This window comes from Athene cunicularia, assembly GCF_003259725.1.
Source record: "Athene cunicularia isolate RWA chromosome 2 unlocalized genomic scaffold, athCun1 chr2_part1, whole genome shotgun sequence".
NCBI classification, from domain to species: Eukaryota; Metazoa; Chordata; class Aves; order Strigiformes; family Strigidae; genus Athene; species Athene cunicularia.
The window spans coordinates 116671259-116691698 of NW_020799095.1; the positions used below are offsets into that span (position 1 = coordinate 116671259).

Sequence of the window (20440 nt, forward strand, 5' to 3'; positions counted from 1 at the left end):
TGGTGAACAAAGGCGGTGCGGGGTCGACTCATGGGTGCTAAAGGTCTGAGCATGTCCTTCACTGGAGACATCTGCATGTGCACAGCAAACAAGGCGTTGGTAAAAAAACTGACATGTGCAGACTTATGCATAGGGTTGCTTACAGCTGAGACATTGAGCCTGAATATATAACATGGTTACATGCTAGAAAGTATAAAAAGTTGAAGGGCTAGGATCTAGGAGTCTAACTCTTTTTGGCTGACCAAGTTGAAAGTATATAGAAATGTCAGACTACAGGGGAACATCTAAGATGAGAATATGCATTATACAAAACTTTGTAAAAATTTGAAGGATGTAGAATCTAAAACTATGGAGTTATTAAGGAGAATGTGCCCTGTCTATTGCAAAGCCTCCAAAACCTCTTTATTGTTCCTTTTGGGGTTTTTCTCTCCCAGGCTGTTGTGGTTTCAACCTAGCCAGCAGCCAAACACCACACAGCCACTTGCTAAACCTCCCCCAACCCCCGGGGCATGGGGGCAAGAGTTGGAAGGGTAAGGTAAGGAGATTCATAGATTGAGATAAAAACAATTTAAGAATTGAAATAAAATAATAATAGCAATAATAACAACAACAACAACAGAAAATACAAACAGGTAATGTGCAGTGTGATTGCTCACCACCCACTGACTGATGCCCAGCCTGTTCCTGGCTAGTGATCACAGAGAAGGGAGAATCCTAAACCCATCATCCTGAAAACCTGAGTGGAGCTTCCCAGTCAACCCTTACCTATATACTGAGCATGATGTTGTATGATGTGACATATTCCATGGGCCAGTTTAGGTCCGTTGCTTTGGCTCTGCTCCCCCCCAGCTTCTTGTGTATCTGCGCATGGGCAGGATACGAGAAGTTGAAAAGTCCTTGATTTTATAGCAACAGCTAAAAGCATCAGTGTGTTATCAACATTCTTCTCATACTAAATCCCATACTGAATTCAAAACACATCTCTATTCTAGCTACTAAGAAAGAAGGAGAAAATAACCCCAACTAGTTAACTCTAAACCAGCTGAAAACAGGGCACAGACTTACCTCTTGTGCAGTACATTCTGTGTAGTGGACAGAGCAACTGAACAGATTACAGCTAGAATTGAATTAATAAAGGTAAGTGTTTAAGTGTAAAGGCTAACAGGACAGAGGAAAAGCACAAGTAAATACCATCAATTCTGTGAAAATCAAAGATCTCAGAGGCTGCATGACTTGAAAAGGACTGACCTCTATGTAGTTTATAAGCTTGAAATCCTCTCCAGTGTATTTGCAGCATTAATTCCTCTTGTTATCAGAGGTGATCTACTTTAATCAGATTCCTACAGACAAGTCAGGTACTTAGAGCAGAAGATCTTTGACACCCCTGCTGGCAGCGTCAGTAGAGAGGCCAAAGACCAAACCAGCAGGGAGACAAGATAACCCATTTGATCTCTCCAAAACCCTTTTTAGGATAATTGGCATAGAGGGAGTCCCCCAGTTCCCAATTCCAGGCTCACAGCTGTACAATGGTGTGGCCATTTAACGTACTTGTCACACAAAAGCTACCTCAAAAGTCCCACATTTCTGAGACCCAGCAATTCCGTAGTGGTGCTTCCACTCTCTTCTAAAAACTCCTCTGTCATGGTGCCATCTTCTGTGCTGTCTTGCTGCTTCATGTAGGCACCATAACTTAAATCGATCTCATGGGGACTCATAAATTTGATCCTGCTTCTGTGCCTTTAGTGCAGCTTCTCTTACTTCCTATTTTCTAAGTTTCTAGCACTGGTGTCTCTGTGTACTGATAATGACGCTCCTTGTTTTATATTTAATCTCATTTTCACAAAGAGCTTAAGCCAGCGGAGTCAATGCCATCTGATACCCTCCAAAGACCTTCATCCCGCAGAGCACGTGTGTTGCATGCAGCAAAAGGAGGTTGATGGCTGCATGAGGACACACTAGAGACAAGTGAGGTGACAGTTCAGGTTGCCTCATTCTTTAGACTTACCCATGGGAGAAATCCTAAGTAGTTTGTGCCTGGTTATCCAAGCCATGGATTTTCCTCTATGTGGTGTGAGACACAGTCAAGAAGGCTACCACTGCACAAATCCAGGAACCACGGGACAAGCTTTAATTAATATGCTTGCTTGTCTAAAAATGGTTATGTTCATATCAGTATTCAATAGTAAAAATAATCTTAGAATGTTTTAAAGGAAATAACTGGGAATGAAAAGGCCCCATCCAAAAATTACTGTGCTTTATCAGGGACCTCACTGATCAATTAGCTTGAAAACTTAATAAATTAAGGACAAATGTGATTAAAGTTCATCATCTTAATAAGAGATTGTTGTCACAGCTCGGTTTGGACATATTGCTCTTTTGTTGACATTTTTAATGCTTTCTGTGGATTACGAGTACATGACCAGTGTATGAAAGCTTGTTAAGCCTCCACGTGCTCAGCCTGGCCCTAGCTTTAAAGCTGGCTCAGTGCAATCCCTACTGCTGGCACAAGCTCTGCGGGACTTGAACCTTGCACTGCTGGGCATTGTGTTTCTCGCTAATTATTGTATGGACTTACTCAAGTGTGTTTTACAAGCTTAGGGCAAATTTGTGAATGTCCAATTATCTATATGTAACTTTTTTAAGAGGAGCTAACCAGGGGTTTTTTTGTTGGCTTTTTTTTTTCTCTCAGGATCCTGCAGTATCTTTCTGTAGCTAGTGGGGGGATGCTTCCAGCCTTGCTTCCAGGTCTGGCTGGTATTTCCTTTCCTGATTAGCAGAGAAGTCTGTGCGCTAGCCCTGTCAAACTGCACAACACTTGCAGCCCTCTCTCCTGGTTCCCTATAGTGAATTTAAAGTTCAGAAGGTTTTTTTAAATGCTTCGATCTTATTCCAACTTGGGTAAAATCTACTACAGCAGCTTCAAGCCAGATGCAAATTAAAATGTGACTTTTGAAAATTCTTCACTTATTCACAGACCTTTCCGCCATGTATTGCTACTTTAATTTTGAACTAGTTTTGCAGACTGCTATAAATATGAGGTGAAGTTATTGGTAGCATAACTGTCTCTCTTTCATTTAGGGAAAAATAGCAGATTATGTATGAGAAGCTCATTTGATATTTTGCTTTTTTTGTTGGTTTTCCTTTTCAGTCATTGGCAGTTGCAATTCTGTGGCCCTAAAATGAAACAAACCAATTTTCCTTCCACAAAAAATGCCACTTGTATTGCATCACTCACCAGTGTTTTAGACATGTCGACAGCATGCATGTGCAGTTTTGTCCCATCTTATTTTTAAATGGTTAACTGTACATACCTCTGGTTCACTATCCTATTCCAAAAATACCTGAGGTTTATCCTTATCATATTGCCCTGCTAATGGTAAGAAATAGGCTCAAGTGGCTCAGTATGGATTAGATTCGCCTCTTACGCAATAGGGTACTAGATCCAGGGAGAAGCCAGAGACCTGCGTGGGGAAGAGCTCTGTCCTCTGTGGGCCAGGGAATCCCTTGGCAATGCCCCTTGAGAGTACCAGGATGCTTCCTACTGACTTCACTGAAAGAATGCTGTACCGGAAAGGCGTTCATTTGTTTACAAAGGCCAGGATAAATAAGTTCTAGAGGTTTCTGATACTTATCTTAAAGTACTCAAAGTTTTAATTAAAGTTTTTGTAACCAGAATTTTCTTTTTTTGAAAAAAATTATTCCTTTAAGCTCACTGGCTCTGACATACTTGGTAAACAGGACAAGTGTCTGCACTTGTTTCTTCCAGACGTAGCTGAACAGATCTAGCCCATAGGAAAAGCACCCTTGCCACCTCCCCAGAGGGACATTTCACCAATTTATGGACTTTTCTGCCATGTTGCAAGGTTGCCTGAGCCTTCTGATTGCTTTCACCAGTTGTTTTTCCCTCAGCCTCAGCATATATCTCTTCCCCTTCTCCACCTTTCCGCCCACATTCCCCAAAATCAAATACCTTCCCTGTCCCAGACCTGCAGATCAGGTTAGATGGATGTTTTGTCAGACACCATATGTCTGTTCTTGTGTCCTGAATTGTCCTCCTCTCCTCAGTAGTCCCTGTTCACCTTTGGTCGCCAAGTTCTTGCACCAGCAAATATTTTGAACTTTTACTAACAACAATGGGAGTTCAGGTATTTGTTAAACAGCTATATCACAGCCCACAGCGAGGGCTTTGGATTCCACGTGTTGGCTTGGGAGTCTTCAGTCAAGGATATACCCCACTGCAAAACCTTTTTTGGGTGTTATGGCTGCAGTGGCACCACATAAATTAAATTAATAGCTTATTAACTGTGTTTAGCAGTGAGAAAAAAAAATGAGCCGAGTTTCTAGGTATTTTATGTAATTTGGGGAACAAAAAATGATTAATAGAATCAATAACTGGTTTCCTGCTCCCATCACAGACTGCACTCTTACTAGGTCAGTAGGGAGCTGGAGGGCGATATTATGTGAAATCATCTGATGTGGCTCTGCAAGCAGTTCTTAGGTTGGACACCGAGAAGAGTATCTTCCTCAAGTCTAAAATTACTGCCTGCTGTTTTTCAGCAGGCTGCATGCAGTTGTACTCTGTAGTACACTTCCTTGACAGGTATTATCACATCTATTTTGTAGCTAGATAAACCAAGACATTCGTCCAAAATACCTCACAGACAGCTAGGAGAAAGTAACCCAATATGTGCAGTCCTTCTCTTGAGGTCACGTTAGATTTCCTGCAAAACCCTGAGCACTCATAGTGCTTGACTACCCTGTAAGATCTGGGCAGAATTAAGCAGCAAATTCCATTTCATGAACAGAGGAAAATTCATTCCCAGATCCGACATATTATACTGGCCCTCCTGAGCCCTATTTTTCTGTCTGGAAGTGATGTGAGAGCCTTTTGTCAGCTCTCTGCACAGTGACTCATCCCCAGAGCTTCAGGTCCCTTGTAAAGATAGGTGTTCAAAGCCTACCTGCTCAAAACTTAGCCTATAATGCAGTGAGTGCCAGCTGGTAATCAGCTCTTGAGTCTCACTTCAGGTTCCACATCCACGCCCCTCCTCAACGTGATGAAACACCAAATATTTGTTCTAATGTTAAACTCTGGCTAAGATTTTAAAATATCTTTAGGTCATACCTATAATTAGGAAAACAATGACTCATCCAAAAGTGCCTCTTCTCATAGGACTCTGAATATCGAAAGGTGAAATAAAGGGTGGGTTAGATTTGTTATAGGTTGGTGGGGTGGGTTTGGTTTTTTTTTTTTGGTCAACTATTCAGTGTTGCTCTTCATTATTTTTTTAAAATTCTTTTGAAAGCTTTAAAGCCTCCCTGCATAACCGCCTCTGCTCCGTTCACTGCTGAATGGACGGTGCGCTGATCTTTTTCTTGGTGGGTAATGGATTTGGTTTGATTGCTTGACACAGGAACAATAGAGGGATAAACAATTGCATTCGCGCCCGTGCAGCTCCCCATCTGTTGAGTGTGTGCGCCTTCAGAGGGAGCTGGGCAGGGACAGATGAACACGCCAGTCGAGCCTGATGTTAATGACATCAGTCATACAAGCAGAACATGTGGCGCAATAAATCAAAAACTAATTGAACTTTTGCTTGATTATGTTGCCGTCCCACCGCCCATTTCAAACATGCCATGGTTTCCTGGGACAATGCCCCCAGCCCCTCAATGGCTTTGCTGCCCCTGGACAGCAGGAGGCTGCCCTGGGAGGTGACAAGTGATAGCAGCTTCTCTTCACTCATTTCTTTCCTGAAACAGTGACACTTTCCACTCAACCAAAATGCTTCCAGGATTGGGATGTGTATTTGACCAATATTTATTATTTCAAAGAAGAAACGTTACATGAATATGACAGTGACAGCCCATGTTTGCTGGCACTTTCCATCTGGGACTGTTGGTGGCAGACAGCTATAGAAGACAGCACTAGTTTTTGTGTTAATTACACACACGTGCTAGTAACGAAGGCTATTCATTAGACTGATATAATTTAATATCATTATTCACACTTGAAAGTGTTTCTGCTACATCAGTTGCTGGAGCCTGCAAGCCAAAATTTTCAAGCTTAGGTGTCCATGGCAGCAGTAAGTCACCAGAAGTTGAGGGGGTTGATTTTCATAGATGGGGAAAGGAACAATTTCTGGTGGGAGCGTTAAGGAATGAAAAGCTCTGGCAAGAAGACCCCTTATTGAAGTGCATAAATATGGAATTAGGCCCCAGAACCATCAAGTCATGTAGAAGCCCATCTATGACTGAGCCACCTGCCCTCCCTCTGCAACCACTGAAGTGTAGGGGGCATATAGACCGATACGTCTGCTTGACGTGCCCTTCTTTAGTCATCTGCACTTGAAATTTTACACTAAGTGCCCAGGATTCAGGTACTAGTTTGTGAACTTAAAAGGTAAAGCACAAAATGCTTTTCTTAATACACCTAGAATCAGCTCCTCATTATATGGGAGGAGAAAATTTTTATGATAAATGTGTTAACACAAAGTATTAACCCAAATTATTTTTAAAATCCTTGCAGTACTTCTGTAAATGTTTATTTACCTATACATTGACTGCACAGAACAGACTTTAATTATTAGCCATTTATTGCTGAGGATTCTCCAGACTGGTAAAAAGAGATGTAAAATAAAATGATCCTGAGTAGAGGCTTAAGTAACAGCTAAATTAAATCTTTGCATTAATAGTATTCATAGAAAGGCAGATGGGAGCAGAAAATGTTGCAATGAAGAATATGGAATGAGATGAGATCACAGCATCAGTCTGTCCTTTGTAGATCTGGACAATGATCACAGAGCCAGATTGGATTAGTGAAACCTATTTACCAGAAGTTCAGAGCGGTTGCATGAAGCTGAAAGGCAGTCAGGAGGGAGAGGTGGAAAATGCACCAGATTTACAGCTGCAGTGACGAAAATTTAGAAGTTTTCACCACTGTGATTTCATCCAAATGTGAGTACATCAAAACTGTAACAACTGCTACGGTGTTGTCTTTGAGATGGATGATGGGGTGTTTAGCATCAGGGAAATCTCTGAAGGTAGCAGCTCATCTGTTGTGCCGTGCCGTGCCGTGCAGTGCTCTGCTTGCAGTCCAGCGCTCGCTGCTTGTTTCTGGAGCTAATCTGTGCAGGTGCCTTGACATTGTGGCCGTGTAAAATCTTTGCACTGGCAAAATTGGGAAATCTGGAATCGGTGTTGGTATACCTATGAGGTAATTGCTAAAGTGACAGCTTGCAACTGTGTGGCTATTCTGTGTAATAGAAAAGAAAATGAAGTTCTTCAAGCAGTTAGCAGCTCAGATGAACTGGGTGAACTGCATGAATGTTGAATTTAAGTCTGCTGGCTCAATAAGTGGAACATTTCCAAAGCCATGCCCTGGAAATGAATGCATGATTAACATTAATTGCTTGTAATGAAGAGTAAGAACCGGACAAAGCCCAGTCTGCATTTGATTGAACGAATTAGTTTAAACTCAATGGCTGCATATTTCAGCAACAAGAAAGCAGGTAAAAGCAGGGAAAACAAATTGCGGGGGCAGATCAAATCTTAACTTGCAAGCTGTGAGCATGAGCTCTCAGCTGCTTAATTTCAGAATATAAGTGAACCATCACTGTGATTGTTTTTGTTGCCCAAAAGCTGGACTGTATATACAAACATCCTTTTTCAGGCAAATCCAGAAACATCATCTGCAAGGGTCATTCTTCCTTTCCTGCTCCCACTCCCTGCAGAAAATCATGTTTGCAGGGAGAGCCCTGCAGCCCCACTGTTTGCATTGCTGCCATTGTATTCCTGCCCAAGTGGGTCACTTCTGGCTACCTCTGCGATTCACTCTTCTTTCAATGGCTATTCAAGTAATTGCATGTTTGCTGGTGCTGTGACTTCCCTTTCATGCCTTGCCTTTCTTCAGCCCCTGTAAGCCATTTGCCACTTGCTCTGGCAGACGACAGGCAGTGAGTTGGACTGTGGCTCATACATACTCTGAAAATATGCAAATTTGTTACCGTTAGGCACATTTATGTGTTGTTCCTTGTGCACCAGCCTGGGTACCAATAACAGCCCAACAGTACTTGCTTGCGGTAGAAATCTATATAAACTATGCTCCTCATACTCTCCAGTAAAATACATAAAATATCAGAGAGACAACAATTCCTTGCATCACTAAACTTGTGCACTTGAGTGTTTTGCTTGTGAGCAGTTAGTTTAGTCTTTGCAGGAAGAAATTCCAGAAGGTGATTGCAGCAGCTTCAAAAACAAGTTACAATATATTCCTAGGAAAAAAAAATCCACCTTCATTATGTTTGTCTGGTTTTCATCCCACACTCACCAAAGTTTAAAATAAAAAAACAGGTCCTGCAGAAGGCGGCAGCAGGGATCCCTGAGGATATTACGCCATGCAAAACAGACTGTGATTGAACTGACAGCTTAGCACACTCAAGCTCTATAGAGGCAGATAACACAGTTGTGATGAGTTCGGTGTGGAAGTAGCCTGCCCTGTAACGGGTTGCTTGCAGGCACTCTGGGCAAGATTGGTCACCTCCCGTGTTACTGTCCCGTTTCACTACGGGCAGAGCATAGGCCAAAACTTTATCCTAATGCTCAGCGCTTATATCCTCACTGGAGTACCGAAGGGTGGCTTTTAGACAAATCCAAGCTGTCTAGGAAGAGTGACTTTGGTCTTGTACTGGAGCCCTGGAAAGCCTGCTCACTTGTTATTCCTGCCATGAGAGGAGATGAGTTTGGCTGCAGTAACGGGCAGCTTTGGATGACCTCCAGCTGCTTCCACAGCTCCAGAAATCTTTGCAAACATTAATACATAGCAGTGATAAGCACTGCAACTCCTGGAGTTGTATGCATGCCAAAAATGTAAAGGAAAGCTCACCTGGAGAGTGAATCACCCATCATCCCATAGCAAAACTTCCTGGCTCTTCAAAGCCTGTGGGTTATACATGAAGCCTGAATAGGAAACCCTCATTCACGTGCCCTGCCCTCAGCATCAGCCTTTAGAATTGGAGTTAATTCTCTGAATTTGGCAGGTTTTTGCAGGCCTGTTTCTGTCACTGGCTGCTAAATCCTATAGCTCCTGTAGCCTGAACACAGAGGAGGGCAATAATTTTAAAGAGCAAAGGGTAAAATACAATGAGAGGGAGAGCTGGGAGTACCACAGAGTGTTTCGGTCCAGTTTCTAGTCAAACTAAAACAACAAGTATTTAAACAACCTTCATGTTGTCCAAAAAAGCCATCACCCAAAACCAGTCGCTTCAGTCCAGTCAAAACCTTGGCTTATGGTCCTGGCATCTTGTGTGTCTAGTGGCTAGTGATTCTGTTTTGCCTATGATTTTTTGTCTTCATGCGTCTAAGAAATTGAGAAACAGACTTTAAGCAGAATGCCCCAAGTTAAAGAACCAAATGGGTCATTTTGAGGATTGAAAAGACGAGGCTTAGTGCAAATGTTGTGCTTTAGACATCATGTGGCAAAAGTGAAATGATGTCACCAAGGAGTTTGAGCTTATTGAAAAAGTCCCTATCTACATAAAATCCTAGGCCTCTCCAAAGTTAAGGTATATACTAGTCATGTTTGAAGGTGACTGGATGGAAAGAGAAACTCATTTCCTTCTGAAACATTGGCAGGTGGGAGGACAGATCAAGACCTAGGAAGGAGAAGGATAGTTCATCCTGGAAACCTATGGGAGAGATGTAGAAACTTGGGGAAGGCTGTTGCCCTGTGTCCATGGAAGTCTGTATTGTATAGGTAGAGCATGGTCTCTGAGATAACATTTAAAAGGACTTTCTTTTAGGCTGTTTCAACTGGAATCCTCCTTAAACCCTTTCTTCTTTCCCCCCTTGCTGGTCCCTGTGCCCCCAGTGTATTCTCATGGATTACTTTTAGAGGCATGTGTAACCTCATCTTGTCCACCTCCACTGCACCCTGACCATGTTCCTGTTCTTCTTTTCACAGCATGTAGTCCTGCCCGAAGACGAGCCAAAAGTACGCAGCACATCCTAACAAAGAGTGTAAGAAAAATCTCCCTTTCTCTCCCTCTTTTCTTTTTTTATTTCCTTAATTCTGCTTGGCTACACTTATCCTTAAAAATGCCATGGATAAATGGGAAGCAGATCTTTCAGGGCAAAGAAGTGCATCGGTGTCTGATGCAGGAAATGGGGTGGGAAACAGAAAGGGGAGTGTCTGTAAAGCTACAGTTTATTTACAGAAGTGCTTTGAAGCTTTGAAACTTCAAAAAACATGGTCTTGCTGTGCAGAGACAGTCAAAATGAACATAGCAGCTTATCAACATGGGTCATCTGAGGGAATCGCAGATTTAATTCTTATCCATAAAGCCCTAATAACAGTGCCAGAGGGACAGGCAGGAATGAAAAACAAACAAATACACATTAATCAAGGAGCCTGGGGAATCTGGGAAAAAAACACCAAGCAATGGACTGTAACCTTGAGTCAAAAAGATGGCTCTGAGACAGCCACAAGAGGATGCTTGTGCCTTGATCCCAGCAGTGGTTGCCTGCTTTGACTCCCCCTCAGTGCACCAGCACAGAGGGCACAGCTGGAGTTTTACCCCCTCCCTGAAGATGAGGTAACCACTGCAGATTCAGCTAACTGAACATTTTTCATGCTCTGAGAAAATGTTTTCTAAGTTTGGTCGCTTTGACACATGGGCATGAGGTTTCTTGTCTTCGGATACAGTTTTCCCTCCTTTTATTTTTCTCTAGCACTTTGTTGAATTATTTTATTATACTCCATGGCGTTTCCTTTTTCCATGCCCCTCTCCCACTTCCCAGTCCCACCCTCATTTGTCACTCTTCTTTGTATTCCTGATTCCCTGATCTCCTCACAGCATCACAGGCCCCCCTGATTACCACACTTACCTGTGCACTGGGAAAAACCTCGCCACATTCACTCCCATCTCCTCTCTTGGTTATTAAAGCAGATCACAGGATCCCAATACTTCACAGAATGTCTGTAGTAGTCCTCAGAATGTCTGTCGTGTTTGGGTAAAAAGTATGTATGTGTGTATTTTCTCAAATTGCGAAAATCTTTTTTTTTTATCCTGTAACTCAAGCTGAGGTTTCAAAATGACTCTTCATTCCAAATGGAGATGAAAATCAGAATGCCAGAGTGTTACTCAGAATAAGCCACTTTGAAATACCCCTTTTATATTTGTTATGCCTTTGGTATATTTTGTTTTCCATGTAATATAAAAATAGTAGAAAAGTCCAAATCAAAAGTGAACTGTACTGACTTCATAAAACAGAATGCACAGATAATTTCTCGATTTTTTTTGACAAAGCAGATACTTTTCCAACAAATTCTAACCAGAGTTTTCTCATAAAACTATCCAGCTGAAAAAATTTCAGCTAGCTCTCATTGAAATCTAGGGCAACTGTATGTCTGTTATCAAGTTCTGGATCTCAGCAGATAGATAGTTGTTTCTGCTAAATAGGAGCCTCTAATATTTAGTTTGGATTGGATTAGCTGCTGTAGCAGCACTATACTCATAAAAGCCTAAGAAAATCTGATAAGAAAGTCCCTGGTTTGTTGCTGTATTTTTAGAGGGTTTTTGTTTTCCTTTGGGGCTTTCCTGACCCCAATTAAAAATGTCCTTTGATTGGCCCTTAGTCATGATGCAGGCAGCATCGTATTAGCAGTGGGAGCACCGAGCCTGAGGAATGGTCTGCAGCTCCAGCTAAGAAAACAAGCAAGGCTCTCAAACCAAAGCAACTGGCACAGTCAACTCTTAGACTTATGCCTTCCCCTTCTTCAGTATGATGCAGCTGCTTACAGCTCATGTACAAGCATTCAAATTAATTTCGTGTACTGGAATATACATGCCTGTGAGGAAGTTGTGATTGCCAGTTTCTAGACCCACAGAAAAGTAGCAGAATGATTATTTATTTTTCACTTTTACCTCTGCACCTGCAGTCAGTGCTGTAGAAATGCCTCAGCTAACATGAAATCTTCTGCTCTGGCGATTGCAGTGGATGCACAACTTTAATCCTCAGCAAGGGCAAAAATAGCAAGCAATGTGGACATCTGCCAGACCTTTGTGTTTTTTGCGTCAGAAATACTCAAGCAGTGTATCATTAAGTGATTTAACATTCAAATGACTGACCTTGGGGGTAACTTCCATCACATTCAAGAACCCATCCCAGAAGCACAATCATGACTGTGGAAGGATGAGAGAAAGGGGGAAACACCTTTTTTTTTTTAATTGACTGCTTCACCAGTATGCTTATTTACAGTTCCTATTGCCCTATAAAGATTTCTTTCCAGTGATACTAGATCCTTCCCTTCTATTCCCTTGTTCTTCTAGCCCCAAAATCCCTTGGGTAGAACTGTCTTGACACCAGTACCTGACTACTTTGCAGAAAAATGGCAAATCCCTCTGTGCATTAAAAATTAGATCAGCATTAGACCATCAAAAAGAGCTTAACTCTACAAATTTGGCATTTCCTCCACTAACAAGCACTTCATTGTTCAGCTTCTAAACTTCAAAGTTTTATCCAAACCCTCTGTGGTTGGTTGGTTGTGATTTTGGGTCCAGGAGCAGGGTTGTGGGAATAGCCTCTGTGCTGCTCTGCAACCCTACTGTGTCCCCCATGCCCCACAATTAACACAGCTAATTCCAACAGCAGGTATGCCAGGCCTCGGTGCTCTCATGTGCACAGTAAAGTCCACAAAAGAGACTTGCTGAGCTCTGAATTCAGAGTCAGCATCCTGCAGACTGAGACGGTCAAGGGACTTCCAGGTTCTAGAAACTGTAGTTTTCAGAGAGCAGTTTACTAATTCTGCATAGTTTGGCTGACTCTGCTAGTCTCACAGATTAAAATTTCCTGGTATGTCTCGAGAAGAAAAGTGACTTCCATCTGATACTTGTGCCTCACCCTAGGTACCCTAGAGAAATGTCAGCTCCAGTTTAGATCAAAACTGCACTACAGCAGGTTTAGTTTCTTGACCTAGATAAGTCTTTACATATTACAGTAATGAGTGAGGTAGTCAAGCTCATGGTGAAACCTTGAATTAGGAGATAAGAAACTCAAAAGTGTACTACAGCCAAACGCTGCAAACGAAGATGTTAATTGAAGATGTGCTATAGAGATTGTGCTGTTGTCTTCAGCTGTAATGGAAAATGACATTGCAACTTATTTATACAGATTCTTCTGCCTGAAGGCATTTTGGCATTACTGATGACATGTAACAAGGAATCTTGAAAGCACAGACAACATGCCTAAATAATTCCTGATATTAATGAAGTTAAAAATCATGCTTCCTCTCCCAAAACTATTTCATCCTTTGCAATACATAGGCAGATTGTTAAGTTTCAAGTCATTGGTGGTTTACACTGATCAAATAAGCCACTTTCAGGATTAGACATGACTGCAACCAGCATCCTACTTACCAAAAATGCTCTTTCCATGACCATGCAAAAAACACAACCTCAGGAGTCTCGGTAGCAGAGAGTTGCAGACATTTGCTGTCACACACCAAAGAAGACTGAGTGTGACCAAGAGCGCTGCACATCTTTCCAGAGATGGTGGGAAAGGTGAGATTTCTAGTGTTCCTTGAAAGCTGGAAGAGCTCGGTTCACGCAAGGCAGATTCCAAGGGCTGTCAAGAGAGACCCTTGCCAGACACAGCCTCGTTGTATTCGTAACGAAGACAGGTGTCTCCACCGACATCACTGTGGTGATGGGGGGAGATGCCTCTGGTAAGCAGCTTGCAAGGGTTGGGTGGCCAGGGCATGCATGGACACAGGAGCCTGCAGCCTGCAAAGAGGGATGGAGAGGTCCTGGAACTGGTCCAGGGGCAGCTGGGAAAGAGCCAATGCCAACTGTTTAAGCAGCAACAGGCAGCCTCTTACCACCGGCATCATCCTCGTTTCTGAATCATCAGAGCAATGCTGAGGCTAGGCTCAGTCCAGCAGCACCAGATTCATGGTCAGTAGAGCTGGGGCCCAGCCACAGCCTCCTTTAGCAGTGCTTGTTTTCAAGGACACCAGTAGCTCCTTTCACTTAACACTGGGTATGTCCTTAAGTAGCTTGAGCAGGGACTGTGTTAGGCTCTGTGCCAAAATCCACAGAACTAAGAAAAAAACCCTCTTAGGTCTTGGATTAGCTTTGGTTGCCTCACTAGCCCTTTCCAGCAGTATTTTTGCTTGCTGTTGGCCAGTTTCTGCTCTTTGTCCTGCTGGTCAGTAGGATCTAGCTTATATAGCCTTCTCCAGATTCCTGAGGATACATAAAGTCAAAAGAGCAAAAAGCAGTCAGGTTTGGGTTTTTCCTTTTGCCTGTTTTGGAAAACATTGGTTTGCATGTGGTTTTATATCTGTGTAAAAATTCACTTACAAAGAATGGTGCAGCTTAGTGGCAAACTGAATTAAATCCTACTTAAAGGGACAATTTTGCATGAGAGGACATTCTTAAATGCGGTCTTGGTTTTATCTCAAGCATATGTTAGAAGGCGGAGCAAGAGATGGAATTAAAGTTTTTTCTATGCCAATAGCAGGCCAGTCAGCTGCTGGTCTCAGTCTTGAGACAAAATAACTGTATCTATATATAAAACATGTAGATGACAACTATCAGTCATCAGTTAAGTGCAAGTAACTGCTTTTCTCCTGGTCTTCCAACATAAGATCAACATAAGTAAGTCTAATAAGAAACAGTTTGAATAGTTGCCATGTGTCTTGTTTCCTTGCTGGTTTGGGTCTTCTCCCTGTTTTAACTGGTTCTCTGTATGACAGTAGCAAGTGTTCAGGAAATAATGAAAAAAAAAAAAAAAGGTAAGTATGAAACAGTCTTTCCCTCCTGTTGGGACTTTAATCATCTTGAGAAAATTGTTTCTGGACCATCCTGGATAACAGTCCTGATCAATTGACCTGCTTGGAGCCTATGCCTGGTTTTTTAAGCTCACATTAGCTCCGGCCTCCCCAGTTACCTGTGGCAGCACAGTGAGTGCCAAGGCTTAGTCATGATCAATGTAGAAATGAACTTGATTTTGTTCATGCTCGTTTTCAGAGACTGGGTCTGAGATACAGGCGGCCTAATGTTCAAAGATGCACCTCTCGGTGAGTTTTGTTTGTGCAAGCTAATGTTTGTGAAAATTAACCTCTAGGAGCACAATTATTCAATGCCTTGTATCTTCTGTAGTCATTTACCAGATATAAAATGTACATAAATCCGAAAGACAGGAGAGACCATGAAGAAACAACATTTGTAATCCACATTGCATAAGTTTAACTGATTGCCCAAGATATGATGCAGTAAGAAAATTAATGTGAGCTGTCTCAAAGGCTTATCCTATTCAGTAGGCCTTGAAAGGGACCACATTTCTGTCTCCCAAGGAGAATACAGACAGGTGCAACTAAGTAGCTGGGTCCCAGAGATGCCCCACATGATTTTCCTGTACCTTTATACATTTCATGTACAGAAGCAGGAGCCAAACAGAACAAACCCCACATATCTCACATTCCCCACCCAACAAAATCCCCTCTGGTTGGCAGTAAAGCAGCGGGAAGAGCAAGTTCTATGCAGTTCCTCCAATGACGTTGACAGACCACCTAATCTCCCAGGCTAGGTGTAACAATGGGATGGTTTTGCCTCTTCCCTGTAGGTGGTAGCCATATCTGATCGCCGGCCCCACAGGACAGAGAAGCTGACGCCCCACCAAGGTGACCTCCTCCAGGTGCTGTGCAGGGAAGACGAGGTGCGGAGCTTGGGCCATCTGCAGAGTGGGCAGCAGGGACCCTGCCCCTCCAAGGGCACTGCTGCCCAGCACGGTAAGACCACAGAAATGGCTTTATTCCTCTGTGGCTTCAGGACATTTTTAGATATTGCAGTCTTCCAGTCTGCAATGAAGCAGGCACTTTGTTATGTACCTGAAGGGTACTTCCATGCTTAAAAGGTCTGGTGGAATTAATGAGATAGTGACCTTGGCATTGCACAGCTCTCGCTTTATTCAGAGTCATAAACTCACTTTATTTAGAGTCATAAACACTCTCTTTCCAAGGGCTGACAATACTTTAGAGATGATAGATTGTGAATTACTGAGTTTGCCTGAGTCATCTTATTAGACAAGGTCCCTGTTCAGTTGCTTAGAACTTGCTAGAACATAATTATTTTGGATAAAAATTCTAGATTCCAGATGTCAGCCACAGAGCTGATTTTGTTTTTTCAACCAAAACTTGTTCAGCGTGTTTGTGAGAACCCATGAAGGAAAAACAGAGTTTGTGAATACAAAACCAAGGAAATGAGAAAACATAAATAGACTGGTTATTCAGCTCCTTCGATGCTAGTGTGTTAAGTTTGGATGGTCAAAGCTAGAACAGAGCCATGCAGTTTGGCAAAAGTGACCTTTTAATCAAAAACCTCATATTTTGCTCTTCTTTTTTTAAAAAAAAACCCAGATGCAGTCAACTCATAAGCCTTTGAAAAAATTCTGTATGGCATGTGTTGGGTAGAGACATTGAACATTTAGCTGTTAAAAGGTGCTAAATCTGTAATGTAACATGAAGGCACATGTTCTTCACACAACTGGTCTTCAACCTCACTGCTCATAAGCCATCCCATTAGGAACACAGACCATACAAGAGGGGAACTGAGAAGGAGGAAAGTGATCTTGGAACTGTAGGGGAAATATCTCAGACTGAGAACAGAGCCAAGAAATGGCTGAACAAAGATCTGGGCTTCAGGGTTGGAGTAGGGAGAGGCAGAGGAGTGGCTGGGTCCAGCTGTGGGGCATTAGCAGTGGCAGAGAGCCAGTGGGGGAGAAAGGAGGGACTGCTGGTCTCTGCTGTTAGGAGCCACAAGAGGTAAAGGATTACAGGTGTGAACGGGAGGAAAGATGTAGGCATCCAAAAAGAAGAGCAGAAAAAGGGGGAAACCATTCTCATAGCAGGAGAAAGGGAGGCAACTGAGCAAAGAAACTGGGATTATGAAAGGGAAAGAGGGATAAACTAAGTGTTGTTGTTTAAACCCAGCTGTCACCCAAACACCATGCAGCCACTTGCTTACCCTCCCCGACCTCGAGGAAATGGGGGAAAGAGTTGGAGGGATAAAGGTAAGGAGACTCATAGGTTGAGGTAAAAACAATTTAATAATTGAAATAAAATAATAAAATAAATTTTTAAAAAATAAGAATTATAATCATAATAACAGAAAACACGATCAGGTAATGCACAATGATTGCTCGCCACCCACTGACCAATGCCCAGCCCATTCCCAGCTAGTGATCCCAAAGGAGAGAGAATACTGAAATCACCATCCCGAAAACCTGAGTGTAGCTTCCCAATCAACACTCATCTATATACTGAGCATGATGTTGTATGATATGGGATATTCCATTGGCCAGTTTGGATCCGTTGTTTTGGCTCTGCTCCCCCCCAGCTTCTTGTGTACCTGCACACTAGCAAGGAATGAGGAGTTGAAAAGTCCTCAATTTCTTAGCAACAACTAAAAACATCAGTGTATTAGCAACATTCTTCTCATACCAAATCCCATACTGAATCCAAAACACATCCCTATTCTAGCTATTAAGAAGGAAAGAAGGGAAAAAAACCCAATCAGCTCTACCCCAGTCGAAGCCAGGACACTAAGCTTAAATTATAACAAAAAAATAAACCAAAAAGGACTGACTGAGGAGTGGAAGGAGGAAGCGAAGCAAATAGAACAGGACAAACTCACCAGGAGCATCTGGACAAGACAAACCTACTGCATGGCTGCCTAAGCTTGTGCAGCCTGGTGAGGTTGTTTGTCAGATCCCTGTTGCCCCCAGCACAGAAGATGGCATGGCAGGCCGTCTCCTGCAATCACTCCCCAAGGTCTGTCCACCACTGCCCCCAGGCTCCTCAGTGATGCTCAGCACCTCACACAGCCGATGTATTCCCCTTTTCTGGGTGCCTGCCTCATGCCTCTGACTGCGACACCCAGGAGTGCTCAGTTCCAGCTGCCAGTAAAAACTGCTGACTGAACAGTGCTGCGTCTGCCTCATAGCCCCTGAAAAACTGGATCCCCGAAATTTCTGATCTTAAACTCAGCACCTACCTCTCATTCCCTGGCATAACTCCTTGTCCTCCAGGAGGTGATGAAGCTGTTCCTTTAAAACATTTGTGCAGATGATGACCACAGTGATCAGCAATACAGAAGAGCCCATGAAAATATTAATAGTTCTGTCCTCAGAGGATTCACTGGTGGGGAAAATAAGTATAGGAGTCTGCACTGAGAAATAAAAGCTAAGGATGAACACCTGCTTTCTGAGTGAACACTGTCTATATGAGTGAAGCAGAAAGTCTGTGGCAAAATGGTTTCTGGTCACCAATTAAAGACTGAATCTCAATATCTAGATCCTTGGGGAGGGGCGGGTGGGAAATGAAATAACTTTGATCCAGTTACGGTGTTTTATAACTTTTGAGTGCCTGACTTTACAGATTTAGTGTTTTAAGGGAAGGAAAGTAGAAGTGCTTGCAAATATTTGGATGAAAATAAAAACAGCTCTTTGTTAAGACGTGCCGCAGTGTCCATTTTCAATACTCACTGTGCTAATAATACCTACACAGAGAATAGAGTGACATGAGAGAGTCCGGAAAGGTTTCTCCAGCTGTTTCTCAACAGATGGAGAGCCAGCATGTGATATGAAATGAGGTATATATATGGATATGTATCATCTATTTTCATTAATCTCTGTACAAATGTGACCTCCACATAAATTTCACCCTTCAGAAACATCCTTCAACTTTCTTACTGGAAAGAGTTGTGTCTGTAGAGTTTTCCTTGCTTGCTCCATAGATAAATACTGTTGGATATTAAAGAGTCTTCAGATCTGATAAAGCACAGCTTGTAGTTTGTGTAACAGAGTGAAAAGTTCGATTTCAAGAGTAGTGAAAAATGTGTAAACAAGAGCGTAAGTGAGACTATCAGCACACTCTTTGTTAGCATTGGAAACCCTACACAAGTATCAAAGCATAAAGATGGTCCATTCCAGTGTGCAGGAAGGCAAGTAAGTGTAGCGGGAGGCCACAACATGGAACTTCTGACTTTCACTCAAAGCTGTGCTTTGCTTCACAGGATGGATTAAAAAAAAAAAAAAAAAACAACAAACCTGCTCTTATTCCCCAGAAAAGCAGTACTCAGGCTTGTACCAAGTTTTTTTACCAGCACTCATCTTGGAAACAGGACAAGACAGAAAAACAGATGAGGAGCACCCTTTGTCCCAGGCTTAGGCATCTATAGCATGTTCTGGAAGTAGAACCACTGAACCTGAAGCCATGAAGACTTACTTTTGCTTAGATATTTTGCTAAAGTTTGCCAGAACATTTTCTGTGTCTAAGAAGAGGCACAGTCTGAAGGGAAGAATCAGACAATATAAGAGAGAAAAAAAAAAAAAAAAAAGCCTGGAGCCACTTGCTGAATACTGTTAGTACCTAATATGCAAGATGAGAGGAGATGATTGAATTAAACTTTGACATGAGAGATACAGTTAGGTACCTAATGGAATTACAGGATGGGGTGGGGTGGGCTGACAGGGAAGAAAGAGGCTAGTTAATATATTTATGTTCAAATATCGCCCCCAGAAGAAGAAAACAGTTCTGGCTGTGAACTCATGCTGAAGACAGCACTATAAGCAGCACCTTGGTTATTTCTGATGTTTGCTGTCATTATTTATATTCCATTGGTCACAGCAGTTGTGAACCATATTGTATCCTCTGCCTTGGTGAGTCCTGGTACTTCTGTAGATCCTTGCTCTTCACTTACCTGAATATCCTTTTTAAAAAAGAGCAGACAACTGAAAATGGCCAGAAAAAGGAAAGGAAAGGAAAGGAAAGGAAAGGAAAGGAAAGGAAAGGAAAGGAAAGGAAAGGAAAGGAAAGGAAAGGAAAGGAAAGGAAAGGAAAGGAAAGGAAAGGAAAGGAAAGGAAAGGAAAGGAAAGGAAAGGAAAGGAAAGGAAAGGAAAGGAAAGGAAAGGAAAGGAAAGGAAAGGAAAGGAAAGGAAAGGAAAGGAAAGGAAAGGAAAGGAAAGGAAAGGAAAGGAAAGGAAAGGAAAGGAAAGGAAAGGAAAGGAAAGGAAAGGAAAGGAAAGGAAAGGAAAGGAAAGGAAAGGAAAGGAAAGGAAAGGAAAGGAAAGGAAAGGAAAGGAAAGGAAAGGAAAGGAAAGGAAAGGAAAGGAAAGGAAAGGAAAGGAAAGGAAAGGAAAGGAAAGGAAAGGAAAGGAAAGGAAAGGAAAGGAAAGGAAAGGAAAGGAAAGGAAAGGAAAGGAAAGGAAAGGAAAGGAAAGGAAAGGAAAGGAAAGGAAAGGAAAGGAAAGGAAAGGAAAGGAAAGGAAAGGAAAGGAAAGGAAAGGAAAGGAAAGGAAAGGAAAGGAAAGGAAAGGAAAGGAAAGGAAAGGAAAGGAAAGGAAAGGAAAGGAAAGGAAAGGAAAGGAAAGGAAAGGAAAGGA

General features: G+C 42.4%; 1 protein-coding gene across 1 annotated transcript in view; it reads left to right on the plus strand.

Annotated features, from left to right (window-relative positions):
• Window positions 1-6803: 6803 nt before the first annotated feature.
• Window positions 6804-20440, plus strand: part of VXN (vexin) — an 18221-nt gene continuing 4584 nt past the window's right edge. The window contains exons 1-3 of the mRNA XM_026842412.1: window positions 6804-6954; window positions 9959-10014; window positions 15622-15787. Of these exons, the coding sequence (XP_026698213.1) occupies window positions 6888-6954; window positions 9959-10014; window positions 15622-15787 (289 nt within the window). The 5' untranslated portion in view covers window positions 6804-6887. The remainder of the gene's footprint in view (window positions 6955-9958; window positions 10015-15621; window positions 15788-20440) is intronic.